Source organism: Gigantopelta aegis, chromosome 1 (assembly GCF_016097555.1).
Source record: "Gigantopelta aegis isolate Gae_Host chromosome 1, Gae_host_genome, whole genome shotgun sequence".
In the NCBI taxonomy this organism is placed as follows: Eukaryota; Metazoa; Mollusca; class Gastropoda; order Neomphalida; family Peltospiridae; genus Gigantopelta; species Gigantopelta aegis.
In genome coordinates, this window is record NC_054699.1 from 33,205,811 (window position 1) to 33,224,256 (window position 18,446).

An 18,446-nucleotide genomic window follows, 5' to 3' on the forward strand; every position below is an offset into this window, starting at 1 on the left:
ATGCTTCCATAATGGAAACTTTCTATGAAACAGTAGTTTTTACAGGGTTCATAGCCTTAAAGACCAAACAAATTCAAAGACTTTCAAAGACTTACACAGCTGTCAAAAAAAGAAAGAAAGAAAGAAATGTTTTATTTAACGACGCACTCAACACATTTTATTTACGGTTATATGGCGTCAGACATATGGTTAAGGACCACACAGATTTTTTTAGAGGAAACCCGCTGTCGCCACATAGGCTACTCTTTTTACGACAGGCAGCAAGGGATCTTTTATTTGCGCTTCCCACAGACAGGATAGCACAAACCATGGCCTTTGTTGAACCAGTTATGGATCACTGGTCGGTGCAAGTGGTTTACACTTACCCAGTGAGCCTTGCACTCAGGGTTTGGAGTCGGTATCTGGATTAAAAATTCCATGCCTCGACTGGGATCCGAACCCAGTACCTACCAGCCTGTAGACCGATGGCCTGCCACGACGCCACCGAGGCCGGTACACACACAGCTGTCAAAGACGGTACAATGAGATAATAATACCAAATCAGTTTGTTTACGTTGCTATCCATGGCAAAAAATTGTTTTTGTTTTATATGCATCATGACAGGTTAAACCTTGTAACTGGAAAATATCAAGTGCATGCAGCTGTAAAAGTTGTCATCAATTGCTTCGCCTATAATTTGTGACTTTTAAAGACTTTTATTACAATTTAAAGACTTTCAAAGACCCAAAAAAAATATATATATTGTTTTCAAATTCAAAGCCTTTCAATGAATTTAAAGACTGCCATGAACCCTGTTTTAAACCAAGGTTAAAAGACTCTGGATCATTATAAATTTCTGAGGACCAAAGTCGGAAATCTGCAAACCAGCAGAATATTGATATCTCTAGTCCAGGCTAGAGATTTTCGAAGCTATCTTGGCATTACGATATCATAAAACCGTCACTACGACATTCACTACAACAATTTTACGATATCGTAGTACTATGATAGCTTAAAAAATATGGGCCCTGGTTCAACTTCCTTTAGCAGAGGTTGATCCAACAATTACATTTTGTATTAAAATAATTATTACCTTTACTTTAATCTATATTACATAACATACTGCCTGTCTGAATATGTAATACAATTAAATACTTTGTAGTAAGACTTGTATGGTCGAATGAAGTAATTTTGATGTATTAAAAAAAATGTGTCAAACATGGAATGGCATCGTAAATGACATAAATTAAACACCAATAACCTAGAGATGACGTGATGTTATAATTCCTCCTTCTCAGATTTATCTGAAAAGCAAAAATAATAAAATTAAATGATAATTTTTTTTTTTAAATATGCTTTCTTGTGTTGAAATAAAACCATTTCTGATTAAACTGAAACCAATTTGTTTTTCATTTCAACTTAAAGAAACACACACAAAATTCTTCATATAGAAACACACACAAAAATCTTCCTATTAACAGAAATATACTGTAGATTCTGAAATTAATGCGATCATAATATTAATGGAAAAATGTGAGTTTGTGTTATTCGCATTAATAATATGACGCATTTATTTCTCTGTTTTGTCCAGCAATAGTCCAGCAAGTTATGTGTCATACGCTATTAAAACAAGCAAAGACTAAAATTCTAATACATTTATAAAACAACTGAAACACAATTCATCGTAGGCAAGACAGACTAATTGTCCAATAGTCCAGAAAAAGCTGACACGATCAATCCATCGCTCATTAATATGGGTTTTAGCACACTAATCCTGAGGTCGACCATTTCTTTGTTTTTAATGTTCCAAGTTCGCCTACAGTTGTAATGGTACATGTATGCTAATGTTTAGCCAGATTCACATGTTACGTAAATCAATGCTGCAAACTTATTCTTTGAGTTGATCTCACGAAAAACACTAGGGACTAAACAGGTTAACTGATGTGTACGCTGACAGGTTAATGAGTTTGATCTCATTGAAGATGCCTGTAACTTAGATTGAACCGAAAAGTACACAGACGTGTGTTGTTAGGAAAGTAATACTTCATAGGGAGGCCATTTGCATTAATTTCATGTCGCATTTTAGTCTGCCCAACGTCACTCACATTAATTTAGCAATGCATTAATTTCAAGATCTACAGTAGTCCCTTCATGGTATGTAAACTTGAAATTGTACCTATCCACTGAGTTAATTTTTTTTACTAAACTTTAAAATTATCTGTCTTTGTGAAAATATTCAAAGGACAAACTAAAAATTAAATAAAATTATCCATGAAGACTAGTTATCTGTAATTAGTTCCCCAGAGAAATGTAATACTAATAATAAAAAAATAAAATAATTAATTTAAAAAAAATCAAAACAAAACAAAGAAAGAAATGTTTTATTTAATGACGCACTCAACACATTTTATGGCGTCAGATATATGGTTAAGGACCACACAGATAATGAGAGAGGAAACCCACTGTAGCCACCTCATGGACTGCTCTTTTCGATTAGCAGCAAGGGATCTTTTATATGCACCATCCCAGACAGGGTAGTACATACCACAGCCTTTGATATACCAGTCGTGGTGCACTGGCTTGAACAAGAAACAGCACAATGGGCCATCCGACCGAGGACGATCCCAGACCGACTGCACATCGAGCGAGTGCTGTACCACTGGGCTACCTCAAAACAAAATAATGCCACTAACACACTCACCTTTATCACTACTATCTTCAAACAAAACAATGCCACTAATAACACTCACCTTTTTCACTACTACTATCTTCAAACAAAACAATGCCACTAATAACACACTCACCTTTTTCACTACTACTATCTTCAAACGTAGACGGATCGTACTCTGTTTGTAATCGAGTGTTTGTTCCATATATCTTGTCCCATAAAACCTTTATTTTATAATCATACTCCTTCCACTCGGGAACAATTCTCATAGCTGCCTTCAGCTTGGGCTCTTTAGTCAGTGGGTTATTACACTAAAAAAGACAATAATACCTGTATTACACTAAAGAATTACCATTTTGGACTATCTGTAATTGTAAGTAAAATAAAAAATGCACCGCAAGAAAGGATGGCAAAGGATGGTATCATGAGCATCACATTTGTTTTTCTTACAGTTATTTTAACAATATTTGTTCTACTGTATACTAAATGGGCCTAAAGATGTTCACTGAAAGGTGGCTAATATCAAATAATAATGGTTGTGAGATATCAAAGTTACAGTCATCATACTTCCTAAATAATTCCATATTCAGTAGGGTTACCGGTATCAGTTTTGGTGTTTTTTTGGCCACCTGATCATAGTTAATAAATAATTCCACATTCAGTAGGGTTATCAGTTTTGGTGTTTTTTGGGCACCTGATCATAGTTCCTTAATAATTCTACATTCAGTAGGGTTATCGATTTTGGTGTTTTTTTGGCACATGATCATAGTTCCTAAATAATTCTATATTCAGTAGGGTTATTGGTTTTGGTGTTTTTCGCCACCTGATCATAGTTCCTAAATAATTCCATATTCAGTAGGGTTATTGGTTTTGGTGTTTTTTTGCCACCTGATCATAGTTCCTAAATAATTCCATATTCAGTAGGGTTATCAGTTTTGGTGTTTTTCGCCACCTGATCATAGTTCCTAAACAATTCCATACTCAGTAGGGTTATCAGTTTTGGTGTTTTTCGCCACCTGATCATAGTTCCTAAACAATTCCATACTCAGTAAGGTTATCAGTTTTGGTGTTTTTTTGGCCACTGATCATAGTTCCTAAATTATTTCATATTCAGTAAGGTTATCAGTTTCGGTGTTTTTTTGGCCACCTGATATATATAATGTAGATCTGCCCCTGCGAGGCATCACGTACCAGATCTATTGTTTTGGCGACAGTTTTCTCCTCGTCGCTGCACCACGTCTCACACCACAACCATTCCTGCGGCAGAGACTTGATTGCCACCTGGTGGATCATGTTGTTTGGCAAATCCTGGTCCAGATTCGACAAGCTGTTAGGATCCTGGCTCAAACCCTGATACTGGCCCCGGAGTCGGTCGCCCGCGGCAACTCGCCGGAAACGTTTTAAATCAACCACATACAAGGCACTGAAAGAAAACAGCAACAGTAAAACAACACTATCTGGAATACAGGCAATTAACCATGTAACCATGGCAACTGGTAATTATGTGGAGATTGCTGCAGTGTTTTCAATGTTCCGTTACAAGTACTTTAGTTTACGGTGGAACTTTCAATTTTCTATCTCACATTTCTTTTTCTTTTCTTTAAAAAAAAAAAAAAGCCTGACACATAACTGCAACACAATTTTTTTCACGGCATACGTTTTGCTGTGATCATTTTCTTTATTACCAGGGTTGCTTTTGAGTAGATCTTTAACCTTTTATAACATTACAGGGTATACAATTACAAATATGACTTGATAAATCATGCATTGTTGTCTCACAAACATTATAAAATTTGAGGGAATGACAAAGCTGGTCATTTTAAGTATTAATTTTTTGAAAACATGCTGCAAAATTGTGGCAAATTAATGTTGCTTACTATAAGTTGTAAAGTACCGAAAACTGTAGATACCTCCATACTTGTCCCTTTTTTTTTTCTTTTTCTTTTTTTGTGGCATTTTCGTGGGTGGGTTAGGTGGGTGGGGAGGGTTTGATATATTATGCACAATACACAGAAAATAACGGAATAAAGCTCTTCAATACCTGTATTTTTCACGTATTTTTAACAACCAATTTAGAATTTTAAAAAACATTCAGAAATCCATCCAAATTTTCTTTAATAAGTAGTGACATTGTAGAATTTACCAAGTCACAAAGCTTTGAAATAATTAGGACACAACTCCAACTAAAGTTTTACATGCACTGAAGGACTTGCTCTGTTTACATATTAAAACTTGCGCTATTTACATCAGCACAGCTCTATAACAGAATTGTTGTCATGTGACATGTCTATAACTAACTCAGTTAACACCAATTTGTTGTCATGTGACATGTCTATAACTAACTCAGTTAACACCAATTTGTTGTCATGTGGCATGTCTATAACTAACTCAGTTAACACCAATTTGTTGTCATGTGGCATGTCTATAACTAACTCAGTTAACACCAATTTGTTGTCATGTGACATGTCTATAACTAACTCAGTTAACACCAATTTGTTGTCATGTGACATGTCTATAACTAACTCAGTTAACACCAACTTGTTGTCATGTGGCATGTCTATAACTAACACAGTTAACACCAACTTGTTGTCATGTGACATGTCTATAACTAACTCAGTTAACACCAACTTGTTGTCATGTGACATGTCTATAACTAACTCAGTTAACACCAACTTGTTGTCATGTGGCATGTCTATAACTAACTCAGTTAACACCAACTTGTTGTCATGTGGCATGTCTATAACTAACTCAGTTAACACCAATTTGTTGTCATGTGGCATGTCTATAACTAACTCAGTTAACACCAATTTGTTGTCATGTGGCATGTCTATAACTAACTCAGTTAACACCAATTTGTTGTCATGTGGCATGTCTATAACTAACTCAGTTAACACCAATTTGTTGTCATGTGGCATGTCTATAACTAACTCAGTTAACACCAATTTGTTGTCATGTGGCATGTCTATAACTAACACAGTTAACACCAATTTGTTGTCATGTGGCATGTCTATAACTAACTCAGTTAACACCAATTTGTTGTCATGTGGCATGTCTATAACTAACTCAGTTAACACCAATTTGTTGTCATGTGGCATGTCTATAACTAACACAGTTAACACCAATTTGTTGTCATGTGACATGTCTATAACTAACTCAGTTAACACCAATTTGTTGTCATGTGACATGTCTATAACTAACTCAGTTAACACCAACTTGTTGTCATGTGACACGGAACATGTCGATAACTAACTCAGTTAACATCAGTTTGTTGTCATGTGACACGGAACATGTCGATAACTAACTCAGTTAACATCAGTTTGTTGTCATGTGACATAGAACATGTCTATAACTAACTCAGTTAACATCAGTTTGTTGTCATGTGACACGGAACATGTCGATAACTCAGTCGACACCAATTTGTTTTCATGTAACACAGAACATGTCTATAACCAACTCGGTTAACACAAAACAAACCTGATGTGATATTTCCGTCCTGCTAAATGACTCGCCCAGTAACCAGATTTCCAAAATCTGTATTGGAATAAAAGAAAATACTTCAGTCATGTTTCTTTTCATAGTACAAGCTAAGAGATAGTTTATAAAGTGTTGACGTTTTAAAGCCAAGCTTGAACAGATTATCTGACTTGAAAATTAGACAACATGTAATGTTATTATCCTCCTCAGCCAACACTCATTACCATAAGCTGTTCCACAAACATTTTAAACAGATACATGTAGGTTAACTAAAAATAAACCTTTTTAAATCTAGTACATTTTCTGATTTATGGCTAAGCAGCTATAATTTTATTTTCTTACACACCTTTTGGTGAGAACATCAATTGTTATTTATGATGACACACACCAATAACACGTGTTATACGGATTTTTTTTTAAAGTTTGTTTTACTTAATAATACCACTAGAGCACATTGATTTACTAATCATCAGCTATCGGATGTCAAACATTTGGTAATTTTGACATATAGTCTTAGAGAGGAAACCTGCTGCATTTTTTTATGAGTAGCAAGGGATCTTTTATATGCACTATCTCATAGACAGGATGGCACACACCACCACATCCTTTTATATACCAGTTGTAGTGCACTGGCTAGAACAAGAAATAGCCCAATGGGCCCACCGATGGGGATCGATCCCAAACTGACTGTGCATCAAGCGAACATTTTACCACTGGGCTTATACCAATTTAAAAACATATGATTGGCTGCTCCCAAGTATTACCCCAGTCGTCAGTCATACCATCCGATTAAAAAAGTAGTCAAAATTGACTGCTCTGTGATGCATAAATGTACTTTAACTGCAAGCGGTAAGCCCATAAATATGTTTTAGTAGCCAATACATGTCAATTTATTTTAAACCTGGTTTCTGAAGATATGTAAGAAACAGAATACTACATTTGTGTCCATTAGATACTATTTATCTTACAACTCATATAAAAATGTATTCAACTCGTGTTTTCCTTATATTTTTTTAAATACCTCCACAAATAAGTGGTATCTAACAATCACTCATGTAGCATTTTTTTTTTATAAATATCAAGATACCAATAATATACGGGAAACAAAAACTGTGAAGCTACTTGAATAAAGTACTTCTTTTTGGGACAAATTAAATGCAATTATTTTCAGACAATATTTTGTTACACCTTTTAATAGGTCAACTGCCAATGGTCAACCAAGCCTTTAAGGGCTACAATTTGAAAATATTTCACTGGTAAATTAAACATGAGCCATGACAAGATCTGTAAAAGTTTTACCTAAAGCCATCCATTTCCTTTCTACTGCTACAGAATGGTGTATACCCATACGGAGCCCCACCCAGATCAAGGTCATGTAACTCTTGCAGATCAGCTCTAACTATCTGAAATTTAAAAGAAAAGGAATATTTATCTACTATGATCTATAATGATAAAAATGTGTGATAAAAGGCCAGTGTGTTTTAACATTATAGAAACTAAAACGATGTAATTAATTTGTTAGTACTCATAATGTAACATCGGTTAAACAGACATGCCAACACAGAAAACTCAAGAATCATAATGTTTAATGGAATGGCTCAATGTTTTGGGTTTTTTTGTCTTCCACAATTTTTAACAATTATTAATGATAATACTTGCCTTTGAGAAATAATAATGCAAATAAGAAGCAATTTGACTTCTGATATTTAGACTACATGTAGTTATCATCAGTACTGCACGTACATAATCCCCTACATGTACCTGGTCAATTTTCTTATCTCCAAAATTCAAGGGCCATAACTCTGTGACAAATTGGTAAATCATCATGAAAGTTAAAAATTGTTCTGTAGCAGTACATGATAAAGTTTGTTTTGTTTAACAATACCACTAGAAAACACTGATTAGGTAATCATCGGCTATTGGATGTCAAACATTTAGTCATTCTGACTGGTAGTCATCAGAGGAAAGCTGCTACATTTTTCTTAATGCAGAAAAGTATCTTTTATATGCACTTTCCCACAGACAGGAAAGCACATACCACAGCCTTTGACCAGTTGTGGTTCGCTGGTTGGAACGAGAAAAAACACAATGAGCTGAATGGATCCATCAAGGTTGTTTCGACCCTGCAACACAAGCACCTCAAGTGAGTACTCAACCGACTGAGCTAAATTCTGCCCCCAGTTCATGATAAAGATATAAACAAAATTTTATCTCAATAACTTCAGGTATTGTAAAATAAAAAGTCTGGAAAACAAATTTTCATATCTCATAAATTAAAAGGCCAAACTTGATCTGTAACAGTACAAAAGTTAAAGTTTGTTTTGTTTAACAACACCAATAGAGCACATTGATTAATTAATCATCGGCTATTGAATGTCAAACATGTGGTAATTGTGACTCGTAGTCATCAGAGGAAACCCGCTATATCTTTCCATTAGCAGCAAGGGATCTTTTATATGCACTTTCCCACTGACAGGAAAGCACATACCTTTTACCAGTTCTGGTGCACTGGTTGGAAAAAAGAAAAACCCAATCAGTTCTGTAACAATACATGATAAAGCTATACACAAAATTTGAACTCAATATATCAAGGCACTGTGAAAAAAACATCTGGAAAACTGTATGTGAGACAGACAGATAGACAGAAGGACAGACAAGAAAGACAGACAGACAGACAGATAGACAGAAGGACAGAGATGAAACCTATAGTCCTCTTCGATTGGACCATGTAGGGGTTAAAATAAATGTGTCACTCCTATTACAAATACAATGTATATCCTCTGATAAGAGTTTGAGACATTAATGTCATGACAACGCCATACAAATTGCAAGTGTGTTAAGTCATTAGAGATTGAGTCTGGGCTCTAAAAGGTTTATAAGCACGGGCCCAGATCTCAGTTTTGCAGTGGACATAAGAAATTATACAGTAAAATAATTGCACAATGGCTGTTTGACATGTATCCCCATTTACTTACTTGATCGGCATCAACAAAAATAATTTTCTTAACATCAAGGGGAAACAAAACATCTAGGAAGAGGATCTTGTACCTAAAGAAAACAAACAAATCATTATATTAAGCATTGGAACTTGTCAGCAACAAGACGCGCCAGTAATATATCAATTTGCTTTTCAATGGGGGCAATGCCTTATCCTGTACCCACCCACCCACTTCCAACACCTAGAGTAATTAGTGTCCATTAACGACACATTAAATATACTCTTCAAAAAAATGTAGGGGAACCTGAAATATTAATATCAACTATTAGACCACAGACATCCTAGTAAAGAACGTTCAGGTCTGTTTATCAACACACCGAAACACATTCCATAGTTTGTACATACATCACACAGTTGCCCCGTACACGTGCATGGGGTGTCATCCTCGATTTTGACTATTTTCAGGAAGGTCCATTAATCACTGTGGAACATTATTTCTGTCAATCTTTTTCATTGTTGATCATACAGTTGTTATTGTTTTGCTTTTAGTCATTTTTATTGTTTGAATTTGTGATTTACCGATAAAAAACCGTCAACTTTCAAATTTCATTTCTGACCCCAATCTTCCTTCAAGATCTTTGGTGGTCATAACACCTACTGTAATACTGAACTACCGGTTGTAATGTTTGCCCAATTAATTTACCATTATCATATAACCATTCCCCACAGCTAATATACCTTACAATTTTGGCAATTGTAAATTCTTATTATTTAGTTTTTTGAAGAGTTTATTACCACATCTTTATTCCAAAAACAAACAATTAATCAAGTTATCTTTGTATATGCAATGTATCTGATTGGAGTCCCATTTTCAAAAAACCCTTATTCTTCCTTTCTTTAACTTTATTAACGTGCCTATATCCAAAAGAGGTTCAGGACCCATATTTATAAAACTTTTAGAGTCCAGACTCAATCTCTAATGACATTACACACATACAATATGTATGGCGTTGTCATGACAGTGTCTCGGACTCTATTAGAGTCTCGACTTTAGACTCAATCTCTAATGACGTTACACACATACAATATGTATGGCGTTGTCATGACAGTGTCTCGGACTCTATTAGTCTCGAGTTTAGACTCGATCTCTAATGACGTTACACACATACAATATGTATGGCGTTGTCATGACAGTGTCTCGGACTCTATTAGTCTCGAGTTTAGATTCGATCTCTAATGACGTTACACACATACAATATGTATGGCGTTGTCATGACAGTGTCTCGGACTCTATTAGAGTCTCGAGTTTAGACTCAATCTCTAATGACGTTACACACATACAATATGTATGGCGTTGTCATGACAGTGTCTCGGACTCTATTAGAGTCTCGAGTTTAGACTCAATCTCTAATGACGTTACACACATACAATATGTATGGCGTTGTCATGACAGTGTCTCGGACTCTATTAGAGTCTCGAGTTAAGACTCAATCTCTAATGACGTTACACACATACAATATGTATGGCGTTGTCATGACAGTGTCTCGGACTCTGTTAGAGTCTCGAGTCTAGACTCAATCTCTAATGACGTTACACACATACAATATGTATGGCGTTGTCATGACAGTGTCTCGGACTCTGTTAGAGTCTCGAGTCTAGACTCAATCTCTAATGACGTTACACACATACAATATGTATGTCGTTGTCATGACAGTGTCTCGGACTCTATTAGAGTCTCGACTTTAGACTCGATCTCTAATGACGTTACACACATACAATATGTATGGCATTGTCATGACAGTGTCTCGGACTCTATTAGAGTCTCGAGTCTAGACTCGATCTCTAATGACGTTACACACATACAATATGTATGGCGTTGTCATGACAGTGTCTCGGACTCTATTAGAGTCTCGAGTCTAGACTCGATCTCTAATGACGTTACACACATACAATATGTATGGCGTTGTCATGACAGTGTCTCGGACTCTATTAGAGTCTCGAGTCTAGACTCGATCTCTAATGACGTTACACACATACAATATGTATGGCGTTGTCATGACAGTGTCTCGGACTCTATTAGAGTCTCGAGTCTAGACTCGATCTCTAATGACGTTACACACATACAATATGTATGGCGTTGTCATGACAGTGTCTCGGACTCTATTAGAGTCTCGAGTCTAGACTCGATCTCTAATGACGTTACACACTTACAATATGTATGGCGTTGTCATGACAGTGTCTCGGACTCTATTAGAGTCTCGAGTCTAGACTCAATCTCTAATGACATTACACACTTACAATATGTATGGCGTTGTCATGACAGTGTCTCGGACTCTATTAGAGTCTCGAGTCTAGACTCAATCTCTAATGACGTTACACACTTACAATATGTATGGCGTTGTCATGACATTACTGTCTCAGACTCTATTAGAGTCTCGAGTCCAGACTCTATTAGAGTCTCGAGTCCAGACTCAATCTCTAATGACGTTACACACATACAATATGTATGGCATTGTCATGACAGTGTCTCGGACTCTATTAGAGTCTCGAGTCTAGACTCAATCTCTAATGACGTTACACACATACAATATGTATGGCGTTGTCATGACAGTGTCTCGGACTCTATTAGTCTCTCGAGTCTAGACTCAATCTCTAATGACGTTACACACATACAATATGTATGGCGTTGTCATGACAGTGTCTCGGACTCTATTAGAATCTCGAGTCTAGATTCAATCTCTAATGACGTTACACACATACAATATGTATGGCGTTGTCATGACAGTGTCTCAGACTCTATTAGAGTCTCGAGTCTAGACTCAATCTCTAATGACGTTACACCCATACAATATGTATGGCGTTGTCATGACATTAGTGTCTCAGACTCTATTAGAGTCTCGAGTCTGGACTCGATCTCTAATGACGTCATATGCATACAATATGTATGGCGTTGTCATGACATTAGTGTCTCAGACTCAAAACGCTTTATAAGCACCAGGCCTTGCATGTTATCTCATTCTAATATTATGCCTATTAGTATTACTTCTTAAATTATAATAAAACAAATTAAGCCTATTTCATATTTTATGTTTGAGTAATAGTTACGGGACCAATGTCAGAAAATGATGTTATAAGCCTAATTTGTATGTAAACATAAATCTCCGATTTAAAATTGATTCTGTGAATACTAACAGTACATGTGAAATAATAAATCTTGAAATATATATACATTATTTGATCTGTCCATCGCAATTTCGTTATCTTTTACGTGAAACAGATTCACAGATGTTAAAGGGACTGTCCCGAGTTTGCAGCCATTGTAAGATGTTTGCGATAACAGAGCCTGAAAGGGACTGTCCCGAGTTTGCAGCCATTGTAAGATGTTTGCGATAACAGAGCCTGAAAGGAACTGTCCCGAGTTTGCAGCCATTGTAAGATGTTTGCGGTAACAGAGCCTTAAAGGAACTGTCCTGAGTTTGCAGCCATTGTAAGATGTTTGCGGTAACAGAGCCTTAAAGGGACTGTCCTGAGTTTGCAGCCATTGTAAGATGTTTGCGATAACAGAGCCTGAAAGGAACTGTCCTGAGTTTGCAGCCATTGTAAGATGTTTGCGGTAACAGAGCCTTAAAGGAACTGTCCTGAGTTTGCAGCCATTGTAAGATGTTTGCGATAACAGAGCCTGAAAGGAACTGTCCTGAGTTTGCAGCCATTGTAAGATGTTTGCGGTAACAGAGCCTTAAAGGAACTGTCCTGAGTTTGCAGCCATTGTAAGATGTTTGCGGTAACAGAACCTTAAAGGAACTGTCCTGAGTTTGCAGCCATTGTAAGATGTTTGAGATAACAGTCTTAAAGGGACTGTCCTGAGTTTGCAGCCATTGTAAGATGTTTGAGATAACAGAGTCTTGTTGGCGACTACTATTTCAGACTAAATACATTCTCTTGTATAGAATACCAGTGTCTGTATATCGAATGTGTTTGCGGTCGTATACTAATGTTTGTAGCACTCAGTTTTTACTTTAATTCGCGATATATATTTTTTTCGAACATACAAAATTATTGGGAGGTAAAATACGGTTTGGCCTGCTACAAGCATTAGGACAACAACAAACACTTTGTAAATACAGACACTGATATTCTAAATAATAAAAGGCTCTATTGGTTGGAAACATTTGACAATGGTTGTAAACTCAGGACTGTTCCTTTAAATGGCTAATGTAAACTAACAACGTTTTGTGAACTTGGCTCCAGGCTACTGTAAAGTATATGACAGAGCTATCCCATGAAAGACGGCTATGAAAAATATTTCTGTCTTTCATCAACTATCACTTAACATGTGGAGTATGACATCGTTGGTAATATACAACTCTTTTTTTTGTCTCTTCGTCTAAAATAATAATTTATTTACCAAACGAATTTGAGTTAAAGACTCCATTATATGATTTCATTTCAACTTATTTTTGTGCTTATATCCAATTAAGGTTCAAGCACGCTGTCCTGGACACACACACCTCAGCTATCTGGGCTATCAGTCTAGGACAATGGGTTAGTTGTTAGTGGTTAGTGAGAGAGAAGAGGGTGTAGTGGCCTTACACCTAGCCATTGTATACTAGCAGCATGTAGTCCAATGGCTTAACCACGACACCACCGAGGTCAGTCATTATATGCAACCATGTGGGATAGAAAAAGAAAACTCTTGCTGGTACACATTTGAAGTCTGGGACTCGTGACTTACCCCCATATAACTCTCTGCTTCTCTTTTTGCTGGTTCAACCAACGAGGCCACTTATACTGGACAAGCTCATATTCAAAACCATGTTCCTTGGCCATATATGGTATAAAATCCTGAAATGTGAACAATGGTTTAAAACAAGTGAACAGTTGAATGGGTATTTAGACATAGGACATTTCAGAGAAAACAAAAGGGCAGCTATAGTCATCATTCTATAAAACTGTTTTTTGTAAATAATTTCAGTTTGGTTTGGAGTAGGAAGAAAAGTAAACGTGTTTTGGAAATAACAAAAAAATTGTATTTGTGTGTGCAATTTACAAATCAATCAGCTCAGAAATAAATAACTTGTAGTAAATTTCATAGTATGGAGAAAGTCGTTTCCTGTGGGACAGACTATAAATGTGTAGTTCAATGTGTATATGAGAATGTTGACACTTGGTGGACAGCCAAACCAAATATGAAACTCATCCATTAAAGGAACACACCCTAGTCTTTAAACACTAAGGCATAATTTTCACCTAGACTCTAGTTACAACCCGTAAAAATGGACACTAAGTTTGGTTAATTGACAAACCTGTAACAAATTTGGATACAACAGAGTGAAACAAGAGTCTGTGATGTTGAAATACCCTTCAAAATAGACTAAAACACGAATCCATAACAGTTACTTCTCAGACGCATGTGCATTTTTAAAAATGTGAAAAAATGCATTTTGTGGTATTGAAAACACCAGGATAACCAGAAACACTTCGGTTGTATGGAAACGGATAATCTAAACAATGAAATATAAGTAATGTTTGATTTCAGAGATCATAAACGACTCTAATAGTGAAAAATATGCTGTAGTGTTTGAAAACTAGGGAACCTGTATGTCTCTTTAACCTTGTTTTATTAATATCAATTTGTATTCTTTTTCTACCTTCACTGTAACCACATCAAATCCATACCTTAAATGTTGGTGATAAATAATTTTTCAGAAACCAGAATTTCACTTTAGACTTCGTTTGTTTTAAAACACTCAACATCATTATTCTGAAAGAAAAAACAAGACAAACAAATTTAATATAATTTTATTTGTAATATGTCGCAAAAATACTTTTAAAAGGATGAGACTGGGGCATAATTCCTGAAGCTCTATTAAACAACATCACATCGTCAGAGCTGCCAACCCCTAGCCACAAGTGAGAGTAGCATTCATGACAAGCTGAGCGTAGCAAATGATATTTGAGCGTAGCATGGCTGAATATCATAAACAACAGGAAAGGAAAAAACCAAATAACATCGAATAACTACATAGTCATAGTAACCGCAAACGACTGGGTCATGCTATTTTAGCATAGATAACGCTTGTTGTCGGTTAAAGGATACAGACATACCCGAAATGTAACGAATGTTGTCAAATAAGTCGGGTGATTTGAATAGTATTATGAATGACTAAATTTTGTTTTGAAAACAGCATCAAATGCAATAAACCCAAAATTAACTGTTGTGCGATGATATGATCAATACTAAATTTGAATGCTTATATTCTTATTTCAAATTAAAATTAAAATTACTCTATTCCTAACTGGCATACGTTCAAATGCAATTTTCTATATTCATGGCATGCAAGCATAACATAAATAAAGAACAGTTCTTAAAAGGTTTTATAGTATGTGACACTGGGGTCGGCCTACAGTAAAACTACATGTCTGTTATTGAATGCATCTTACTATAACTGTTTTACAATGGTTCTTAATCTGCAAATTATACTTTTATATGTTGGAATAAAAAATTTTTAAAAGCTACAGAAATGCGGAATTCAGTTTTTAGTTACTGTATTCCAAGATTACATCTAATTTTCAGTATAATTGCCAGAAATTGCCACTTTTCAACTGTGCTCTGTAGACCTATAATTTGTGATGTCGATAAAACATATACACTTGCCAAATAAAACATAATTTGTTTGTAGAAACTTTGGCCAAATACACTAATCATCTGTTGCAAAAGTTATTACTGGTTTTCATAAGCGTATCACTGGATTTTTTTCAACTGAGCGTAGCAATTTGGGCATGAGCGTAGCAAACGTCGACTAAGCGTAGCAAACTACGCCGCGTAGCAGTTGGCAGCTCCGCATCATCCTTGCAAGTCGTTTTTCAACTACACTGCAAGATCACAAAGTTGGGAGAATTTCGTGAATTTCATTTCATTTCAACTTATTTCCATCTTATAATGCAATGAAGGCTCAAGCACGCTGTCATGGGCACACAACTCAGCTATCTGGGCTGTCTGTCCAGGAGAGTGGGTTAGTGGTTAGTCGGTAAGTTAAAAAAAAAAGAGTAAAGTTTGTTTTATTTAACGACGCCACTAGAGCACATTGATTTTTTATCTTATCATCGGCTATTGGACGTCAAACATATGATCATTCTGACACTGTTTTAGAGGAAACCCGCTGTCGCCACATAGGCTACTCTTTTTACGACAGGCAGCAATAGATCTTTTATTTGCGCTTCCCACAGGCAGGATAGCACAAACCATGGCCTTTGTTGAACCAGTTATGGATCACTGGTCGGTGCAAGTGGTTTACACCTACCCATTGAGCCTTGTGGAGCACTCACTCAGCGTTTGGAGCCGGCATCTGGATTAAAAATCCCATGCCTCGACTGGGATCCGAACCCAGTACCTACCAGCCTGTAGACCGATGGCCTGCCACGATGCCACCGAGGCCGGTAATAAGTTAGAAAGAAGAAGGTGTAGTGGCCTTACACCTACCCACCCACTGAGTCGTTAAAACTCGCTCTGGATGGGAGCTGGTACCAGGCTACATGTACAAACCCTGTATCTACCAGCCTTATGTCAGATGGCTTAACCACGACGCCACCGAGGCTGGTTTTTGTGAATTATGCCCCAGGCGTTTATATCCAACATAGCATTAAGAATGGTTTAAGATGGGCAACAAAAATAGTTTTTAAAATGTGACAAATTGGCTCATGAAATCTTCAGACAAATACAAATTACAAAAAAATAACAACTGAGTTACTCAATCAGCCAAACAAACATTCTACTTTTATATGATTTACTTCATTCTGACTAGACAATGTTTACATTTTTTTTAATGTTATCCTGCGATAAACATCAGAAAATAACATCACTATGCCAGCTGGGACATCATTACATAAAACAGATCATGGCCAGAACATTACAAACTGATTAATGAATGAGTATTCTTAACTAGCCTAAATACATGTATATTATGCTGTTAGTAATTATAAGAATTGTTTATCTTTTCTTTCTTCTTTTTTTTGGGGTGGGGGGTGGGGGGTGTGGGGTGTGTGTGTGAATATATCGATGTATAACAGTCACAAATTTATACATCGATAAATTTACAGAAAAAAAAAAAAATTCTTATGTAACAAAATTAAGGTTTTGCACAAATGAAACAAATTTTTTAAACTTACAAGTTAACCACCGTTAAGTATTACCTCAGTAGTCGTTCATACAGATGTCCTGATGCTAAAGAGAAAATGTTCAGTGTATTATCCTGGTCTCCATCAGTCACAGATCCAGTGATAGAACTGCAATATGAAACAGAACCCTCAGTGTAAAACACTCCCCTCTTATAACAGTGATGGAACTACAATACAAAACAGATCCCTCAGTGTAAAACACTCCCCTCTTATAACAGTGATGGAACTACAATACAAAACAGATCCCTCAGTGTAAAACACTCCCCTCTTATAACAGTGATGGAACTACAATACAAAACAGATCCCTCAGTGTAAAACACATCCCTCTTATAACAGTGATGGAACTACAATACAAAACAGATCCCTCAGTGTAAAACACATCCCTCTTATAACAGTGATGGAACTACAATACAAAACAGATCCCTCGGTGTAAAACACTTCCCTCTTATAACAGTGATGGAACTACAATACAAAACAGATCCCTCAGTGTAAAACACACCCCTCTTATAACAGTGATGGAACTACAATACAAAACAGATCCCTCTGTGTAAAACACATCCCTCTTATAACAGTGATGGAACTACAATACAAAACAGATCCCTCAGTGTAAAACATATCCGTCTTATAACAGTGATGGAACTAAAGTACAAAACAGATCCCTCAGTGTAAAACATATCCGTCTTATAACAGTGATGGAACTACAATACAAAACAGATCCCTCTGTGTAAAACACATCCCTCTTATAACAGTGATGGAACTAAAGTACAAAACAGATCCCTCAGTGTAAAACATATCCGTCTTATAACAGTGATGGAACTACAGTACAAAACAGATCCCTCAGTGTAAAACACTCCCCTCTTATAACAGTGATGGAACTACAGTACAAAACAGATCCCTCAGTGTAATCACATCCCTCTTATAACAGTGACTGAACTACAGTACAAAACAGATCCCTCAGTGTAAAACACTCCCCTCTTATAACAGTGATGGAACTACAATACAAAACAGATCCCTCAGTGTAAAACATATCCGTCTTATAACAGTGATGGAACTAAAGTACAAAACAGATCCCTCAGTGTAAAACATATCCGTCTTATAACAGTGATGGAACTACAGTACAAAACAGATCCCTCAGTGTAAAACACTCCCCTCTTATAACAGTGATGGAACTACAGTACAAAACAGATCCCTCAGTGTAATCACATCCCTCTT

At 36.2% G+C, this 18,446-nt stretch overlaps 1 protein-coding gene across 1 annotated transcript in view; it reads right to left on the reverse strand.

The window, feature by feature from the left end:
• Positions 1–389: 389 nt before the first annotated feature.
• The window catches only part of LOC121376456 (UDP-glucose:glycoprotein glucosyltransferase 1-like), a 96,451-nt gene continuing 78,394 nt past the window's right edge, over positions 390–18,446 (reverse strand). Inside the window, exons 34-42 of the mRNA XM_041504366.1 lie at positions 17,250–17,342; positions 14,736–14,820; positions 13,792–13,901; positions 9,097–9,169; positions 7,421–7,524; positions 6,122–6,178; positions 3,839–4,070; positions 2,784–2,958; positions 390–1,283 (exon numbers count right to left, since the gene is read on the reverse strand). Of these exons, the coding sequence (XP_041360300.1) occupies positions 1,258–1,283; positions 2,784–2,958; positions 3,839–4,070; positions 6,122–6,178; positions 7,421–7,524; positions 9,097–9,169; positions 13,792–13,901; positions 14,736–14,820; positions 17,250–17,342 (955 nt within the window). The 3' untranslated portion in view covers positions 390–1,257. The remainder of the gene's footprint in view (positions 1,284–2,783; positions 2,959–3,838; positions 4,071–6,121; positions 6,179–7,420; positions 7,525–9,096; positions 9,170–13,791; positions 13,902–14,735; positions 14,821–17,249; positions 17,343–18,446) is intronic.